This window comes from Salmo trutta, chromosome 21, assembly GCF_901001165.1.
Source record: "Salmo trutta chromosome 21, fSalTru1.1, whole genome shotgun sequence".
Taxonomy (NCBI): domain Eukaryota; kingdom Metazoa; phylum Chordata; class Actinopteri; order Salmoniformes; family Salmonidae; genus Salmo; species Salmo trutta.
This window is the reverse complement of record NC_042977.1, coordinates 13,655,314-13,662,981: the sequence shown is the minus strand read 5'-3', so window position 1 is coordinate 13,662,981 and position 7,668 is coordinate 13,655,314. Positions and strand designations below refer to the sequence as shown.

The window sequence follows — 7,668 nt, the reverse complement described above, 5'->3', positions numbered from 1 at the left end:
GCTACAAAACCCAATCCAAATAAAGGGAAACACATTCCATGATGTGCAAAACATACATTCCACCTCAATATTTAAAGCTAATGAAAAAACAAATTAAAGTTACTGTAGTGGCACTGTTTAGGCCTACAAATGAGCTAGTCCTAAGTACAGGCTCAAAATCCACCCTTAGCCCTCCTACCCACCCCTGTGGATCTGAAACTATCGGATAGGTGTAAGCAATATGGTGAAAATCCCACCCAATCTAGCCAATCCTTTCAAATCTACAGGAGTGCAAAGGGGGGCCATGGCTCAGTTTAAAATTCAGCAAACGTAGGTGAGCGTTCCAAATACTGTACATTAGCAGCACACCATTTAGTTTGTAATGACCAAATCAGTACACCGTTCAAAATAGGATCATCAATGCAACAGGTGGCATCCATACCATATTCAAGGACAAACAAGAGTACTTTAAAATAAACCACCATTACAGTTAACTTTGATTCACAACATGTCTACACACATTGGTCATTGAACAGGAAAAACACAAATCTTCACCTTGAACAACAAATGTTTATTTTTTCTTAAACTGCACAAGTGAGATGTGGGGCCATTGCAGATGAACTGATGGGGTGTCTGCACCCCAGACGTTGGTTTGGCATCTCACAACTTCGCCGGGCACTGCAAGGAAAGATGTGGGAATTCATGAAATTTACGCACATACCATTTTTTAACAGCAAAATAACAAGACCCAAGGACACAATTTTAACAGGCACCTATCCCTGGGATGACATACAAGTGGAAGTGGAGCCGAATGACTTCCCAGTCCAGACAATTATTTACCTTATACCCTAAAGTAATAGTTTTATAGAGGTCGTGGTGAGTGGTTTTGACTTCCCTTGAAGGCCATTGATAGCAACATTGGTTTATAGTTCCCTTAGATTTTCACACCAAAAGCTACTTCAGGAATGGGCACCCATCCTGCAGGATTGGGTTCCAGCCCTACTTCGACACACCTGATTCCACTAAACTGCTCCTCATGACCACGATTAAATGAATCAGGTTGAAGCAAAAAACATGCCCACCCAACTGCTGTCTAGGAGTACACATAACTGCCCTACTATACATCAGGGCTCTCCAACCCTGTTCCGGGAGAACTACCATCCTGTAGGTTCACTCCAACCCTAGCACACCTGATTTGAATAATTAGCTGGCTGATATGCTGAATCAGGTAAGTTACAACTGGGGTTGGAATGAACCTACAGGAACAGGGTTGGAGAGCCCTGCTTTACATGGCACACACCTTTATCGCAGCCTCCTGGCTTCCCTTTCAGACTCCAGAAGTGTCAGCACATCACCCTCTCTGACTGGCCCCTTCACATTCCTGATGATCGACCGGTTGCTGTCATCCATGAACTCCACACGGACCTGAAAGAGACAGGCAGGATGCATTAGAACATGCAACAGCCACCCATGCACTACACTGTTTACAGATTCCATAACACAGAACCAAGGACCTAAATAATACATCTGATCACACCAAGTGTTTAAACTAGTGTATTTCTATTAATAAATTGCATTTCAATGTATTGACAGTTGGGATACAGGGATGGGATACACATGTCATTGATTAGCTACCTACTTTGTTTTACCATGACATGTTAGCTGGCTAATTTAATGACCTTTTGCCACAAGCAATCTAGCTAGCTATGCAGGATACTCTTATACATTAGCATGTGGTATAGCCAGAAGAACAGACGTGGAATCAAGGACTACTAGTTAGTGCACAATACATCACCATTAGCTAGCTAACTTTGATAACCATCGACATTGATTAACTGATTGGCTATCAAGTTAGCTAATACTACTAGCGTTTCAGTAACACATACCTGGGTACACTGTCCCTGGGATCCAGTTCTCCCGAGCACCTTGGTGACCTGGAGAAGTGTAAAACGGTTAGTTAGCCAACTAAACATCTGAGGTAACGTGGGATGTAAGAGTGCCTGTGTTTCAGCTAAATTACCTAGCGAGTGTTAAGCTAGATACATTAACGGTTGCTGTAATTTAGCACTTCCAGCACGCGCAGCTCACCAAGCTAAGAGGCTCCGTTCAAGTATAAACGTGGCAGGAACTTTAACAAAAATTCGCTCAAAAGAAACACTGAGTATTTACGAATGTACACATTAATATCTTGAAAGTCTCTTAAATATGATTGCGTTTTCTTACTCTTGCAAGCTTGATCGGCTGCACGCGGCTGGCATCCATATTGTCAGGTTGACTGGAAAGGAAGTCACGTGGTGAGAGTACGGTATATATTCAAACTGTAATCCAAAATATTTTCAACTTTTAATACATTTACGCACTTTATAATTGTATTATTTCCTATTATGTATGATATGCTTTCAAAAATACATCTCCCTGGATTAAAAACATAGTATATTTAAAATAAATGTACATTTCCGGTTCCGGTATTGTGGTTCATTCCACTCCATAAAATAGGCGGATGGGGGGATGAATAATCAGTATAATGCCTTTCATTTCTAATTATAGTTGCATAAAAAATATATATTATTTTATAGGTATATTTTAATTGCAAAGACAAAGCCCGATTAACTAATTAAAGCAGCGTGGAGTCTCATATCAATATAAAGTTGAATTTCGAAGGACTAGACAAAACAAATGCACTTGTAATGGCACTTACAAATTTAGTCTATCAATAAAATGTGTCTATCAATGAAAATTTGAAAGATATTTTATTTTTTATTTATTTACATGTTTTTTTTATTTTTATGAACCTTTATTTAATTAGACAAGTCACTTATGAACAAATTCTTATTTACAATGACGGCCTACCAAAAGGCAAAAGGCCTCCTGCGGGGACAGGGGCTGGGATTAAAAATACAAAATAAAATAAAAATATAGGACAAAACACACATCACGACAAGAGAGACACCACAACAGTACATAAAGTGAGACCTAAGACAACAACATAGCATGGGAGCAACACATGACAACACAGCATGGTAGCAACACAACATGGTAGCAGCACAAAACATGGTACAAACCTTATTGGGCACAGACAACAGCAAGAAGGTAGAGACAACAATACATCAGGCGAAGCAGCCACAACTGTCAGTAAGTGTCCATGATTGAGTCTTTGAATGAAGAGATTGAGGTAAAACTGTCTAGTTGAGTGTTTTTTCCCCCCAGCTTGCTCCAGTCTCTATCTGCAGTGAACTGAAAAGAGTAGCGACCCAGGGATGTGTGTGCTTTGGGGACCTTTAACAGAATGTGACTGGTAGAACGGGTGTTGTAAGTGGAGGATGAGGGCTACAGTAGGTATCTCAGATAGGGGGAGTGAGGCCTAAAAGTGTTTATAAATAAGCACCAACCAGTGGGTCTTGCGACGGGTATACAGAGATGACCACTTTACAGAGGAGTATAGAGTGCAGTGATGTGTCCTATAAGGAGAATTGGTGTGCAAAACTGATGGCCGAATGGTAAAGAACATCTAGCTGCTGGAGAGCACCCTTACCTGCCGATCTATAAATTACCTCTCTGTAATCTAGCCTCTCTAGGGTATGTGGGACGAAATAGTCCCACCTACTCAACAGCCAGTGGAATCCCGTGGCGCGTTATTCAAATACCTTAGAAATGCTATTACTTCAATTTCTCAAACATATGACTATTTTACACCATTTTAAAGACAAGACTCTCGTTAATCTAACCACACTGTCCGATTTCAAAAAGGCTTTACAACGAAAGCAAAACATTAGATTATGTCAGCAGAGTACCCAGCCAGAAATAATCAGACACCCATTTTTCAAGCTAGCATATAATGTCACATAAACCCAAACCACAGCTAAATGCAGCACTAACCTTTGATGATCTTCATCAGATGACAATCCTAGGACATTATGTTATACAATACATGCATGTTTTGTTCAATCAAGTTCATATTTATATCAAAAACCAGCTTTTTACATTAGCATGTGACGTTCAGAACTAGCATACCCACCGCAAACTTCCGGTGAATTTACTAAATTACTCACGATAAACGTTCACAAAAAACATAAATTATTTTAAGAATTATAGATACAGAACTCCTTTATGCAATCGCTATGTCCGATTTTAAAATAGCTTTTCGGCAAAAGCACATTTTGCAATATTCTGAGTAGATAGCCCAGCCATCACGGCTAGCTAATTTGACGCCCACCAAGTTTGGCCCTCACCAAACTCCGATTTACTATTAGAAAAATTTGATTACCTTTGCTGTTCTTCGTCAGAATGCACTCCCAGGACTTCTACTTCAATAACAAATGTTGGTTTGGTTCAAAATAATCCATAGTTATGTTCAAATATCCTCTGTTTTGCTCGTGCGTTCAAGACACTATCCGAAGGGTGACGCGCCCGACGCGTTTCGTGACAAAGATTTTCTAAATATTCCATTACCGTACTTTGAAGCATGTCAACCGCTGTTTAAAATAAATTTTTATGCGATTTTTCTCGTAAAAAAGCGATAATATTCCGACTGGGAAACCCTGTTTTAGTTCAAAGAAGAAAAAATAAAAACATGGTGTCGCCTCGTGCATGCGCCTCAGTCTCATTGTTCTCTGATCGACCAGTATCCAAATGCGCTACTGTTTTTCAGCCAGGGCCTGCAAAGACATCATCATCGCCTTCTGAGAGCCTATGGGAGCCGTAGGAAGTGTCACGTTACAGCAGAGATCCTCAGTTTTCAATAAAGAGAGTGTAGAAGCCCAAGAAATGGTCAGACAGGCCACTTCCTGTAAGGAATCTTCTCAGGTTTTTGCCTGCCATATGAGTTCTGTTATACTCACAGACAGCATTCAAACAGTTTTAGAAACTTTAGGGTGTTTTCTATCCAAAGCCAATTATATGCATATTCTAGTTTCTGGGCAGTAGTAATAACCAGATTAAATCGGGTACGTTTTTTATCTGGCCATGCAAATACTGCCCACATGCAAATACTACTCTAGAGAGGCTAGCATGAGTAGGATGGTCATCTGAATCAGGGTTAGTTTGGCAGCTGGGATGAAAGAGGAGTGATTACGATAGAGGAAACCAAGTCTAGATTTAACCTTAGCTGCAGCTTTAATATGTGCAGAGAGAAGGACAATGCACTGTCTATAGCAATACTCCCAAGTACTTGTATGAGGTGACTACCTCAAGCTCTAAACCCTCAGAGGTAGTAATCACACCGGTTGGGAGAGGGGCATTCTTCTTACCAAACCACATGACCTTTGTTTTGGAGGTGTTCAGAACAAGGTTAAGGGCAGAGATTACATTTACATTGTTTACTAACATTGGAGTAAAACAAGCTTATATTTTGGGTTTGAACTATGCTCACGAGGCATTTACAAGTTATGTTCTTCAAGAAACAATGGGTACATATCATTAATTTATTAGGTCCAAAAATTGATGTAGTAACAGCAGATTGCTACTTTAATGTATAAATACTGTCTATAGGCCAGTGGAAATAAGGGGGAATTGATCTGCACGATACAATTGCAACCAATGGGATTAATGTGAAATGATGGAGATTGGAATGAATGCATAGATATGAAGGTATACGTGAGGTTGTTTACTGTGATTCCTTTCTGTCCAGTTTGAACTGTATGTACCTGTAAGCCTTTAATAGCCCTGTCACAAATGAACGACTGCTGTCTCTGCTCTGCATTTCCCTCCTCCCAGCACCAAATCCTTAAATCACAACGCTAATCCTCACTGACAGTATTTTTTAACTCCTGTTAGGATAGAAATAACAGCAATGGAATTAGAGAATCAGTGAGGAGGATGAATCCCCAACTCATGCTCGAGATCGTCTTGCACGTCCAATCAAACACGGTATAGCTTTTCCTCTCCCTGCTGAATTTGTAAGAAAAGGATGAAGAAAATCTTCCTTTTGTTCTTCGTTTCGAGGAATAGAAAATGTGTGGGATATTGGATTTGCTGGTAATGTCTTTCTTTAATGACTTAACTTTCACTGGGTGAGCAAGATTTATTTTCTTCTCATACATTTCCAATGGAACAACCTTCAAGAATCCCTTGCCACCTAATAAAGTGGCGCTCCAGATTGTTTGCCAGTGTGAAGCTGAACACCAGCTTCTCCCAGAGCACAGAGAAACCAGACGCTAGCTTCCCTTTTGGGCAGGAAAGCTCTGTGAAAGCATGGACGTCTATGGACTACCTAGGCAGCCCTGCTCCTCAGACAGTGGTTCTGAAGGAGAAAAGGCCCGAGAACAATTGGGAGAAAGAAAAATGTGTCGCCAGACAATCCAACATATTCACAATCAATGTCGGTGGGAAAGTCTTTCAATTCCCAATCCACCTAGTTCTCCTCTACCCCAAAACCGGGATTGGCTCTCTGGCCCTCTATACCGATTCTATGAAGAGGATGACACTCTGTGACGACTATTCGGTCCGCAAAAATGAGTTCTTCTTTGACCGGGACCCCACTTTCTTCCATTACATCTTCCACTTCTACTGCAGTAATGTCATGTGGGTGATGGAGAGTCTATGCCCGCTCAATTTTGAGGAGATGAACTTCTGGGGTCTGCGCATTAGGGACACTCCGAGGTGTTGCTGCATCCTGTTTGAAGAAAAGATGGATGAGATCAAAGATGGCCTGAAGGTCAACCAGGAGCTGATCGACGAGATCAAGCCGGCCCACGGGGGCGAGGAGGCCATGTTCAAGACCATGTTCCTGGGGGGGTTCCGCAAGGCCCTCTGGGACCTGATGGAGAACCCTTACTCCTCATTAGCGGCTAAGGGCTTCGCCGTGTTCTCCAGCCTTTTCGTCCTCATCTCCATTGTGGCGATGACCCTCAACACGGTGAAGGAGCTGAGGAAGTACACCATCTACGGCATGACTTACATGGAGTGTGTGGAGATCGTCTCCATCGTATTCTTCACCTTTGAGTACTTCTTGAGGCTGCTCACTACCTGTGACATCAAACACTTTGTGAAAAGTGCTCTAAACTTTGTGGACCTTTTGGCCGTCATGTCCTACTTCATCCAGATTATTTTTAACATTTTCACAGATGTAAATGATGCCAGTGCCCAGGAGGACTTGAAGACTATGGCCCAGGTCAGCAAGGTTAGCAAGGTGGTCAAGCTCATGCGCATCTTCCGCATCCTCAAGTTGGCCAAGCATTCCACGGGCATGCGAGCGTTTGGCTTCCCCATCCGGCAACTGTTTTAAAGTCCCCATTGGCCTCATAGTGAAATCACTGAGCAGTTTCCTTCCTTTCCGGCAACTGAGTTAGGAAGGATGCCTGTATCTTTGTAGTGACTGGGTGTATTGATAGACCATACAAAGTTTAATTAATAACTTCACCACGCTCAAAGGGATATTCAATGTCTGCTTTTTTATCTACCAATTTGAAAGGCATTGGAAAACCTTCCTGGTCTTTGTTGTTGAATCTGTGTTTGAAATTCACTGCTCGACTGAGTGACCTTACAGATAATTTGTATGTGTCGGGTACAGAGATAAGGTAGTCATTCAAAAATCATGTTTAACACTATTTCTGCACACAGAGTGAGTCTATGCAACTTATTATGTGACTTGTTAAGCACATTTTTATTCCTGAACTTATTTAGGCTTGGGGATGAATACTTATTGACTCAAAAACATAATTCCACTTTGAGATTATGGGGTATTATGTGTAA

General features: G+C 41.4%; 2 protein-coding genes across 2 annotated transcripts; one reads left to right on the top strand and one right to left on the bottom strand.

Annotated features, from left to right (window-relative positions):
• Nucleotides 1-529: 529 nt before the first annotated feature.
• Nucleotides 530-2,291, bottom strand: LOC115156732 (40S ribosomal protein S28). The gene is made up of 4 exons (XM_029704367.1): nucleotides 2,203-2,291; nucleotides 1,866-1,913; nucleotides 1,280-1,404; nucleotides 530-657 (listed from the first exon to the last, which is right to left on the bottom strand). The coding sequence occupies exons 1-3, from the start codon at nucleotides 2,239-2,241 to the stop codon at nucleotides 1,282-1,284; spliced, it is 210 nt and encodes a 69-aa protein (XP_029560227.1). The 5' UTR covers nucleotides 2,242-2,291; the 3' UTR covers nucleotides 530-657; nucleotides 1,280-1,281.
• Nucleotides 2,292-6,022: 3,731 nt separating this feature from the next.
• LOC115157718 (potassium voltage-gated channel subfamily V member 2-like) lies at nucleotides 6,023-7,201 on the top strand. The gene has a single exon (XM_029706166.1). It carries the CDS (start codon nucleotides 6,023-6,025, stop codon nucleotides 7,199-7,201), a length of 1,179 nt encoding a protein of 392 aa, XP_029562026.1.
• Nucleotides 7,202-7,668: the final 467 nt, after the last annotated feature.

Coding starts and splice junctions, on each gene's coding strand:
- LOC115156732 (XM_029704367.1), bottom strand. CDS start 2,241: ATGGATGCCAGCCGCGTGCAGCCGATCAAGCTTGCAAGA. Junction 1,914..2,202: donor AGCCGATCAAGCTTGCAAGA/GTAAGAAAACGC, acceptor ACACTTCTCCAG/GTCACCAAGGTGCTCGGGAG. Junction 1,405..1,865: donor CCCAGGGACAGTGTACCCAG/GTATGTGTTACT, acceptor TGTCTCTTTCAG/GTCCGTGTGGAGTTCATGGA.
- LOC115157718 (XM_029706166.1), top strand. CDS start 6,023: ATGGAACAACCTTCAAGAATCCCTTGCCACCTAATAAAGTGGCGCTCC.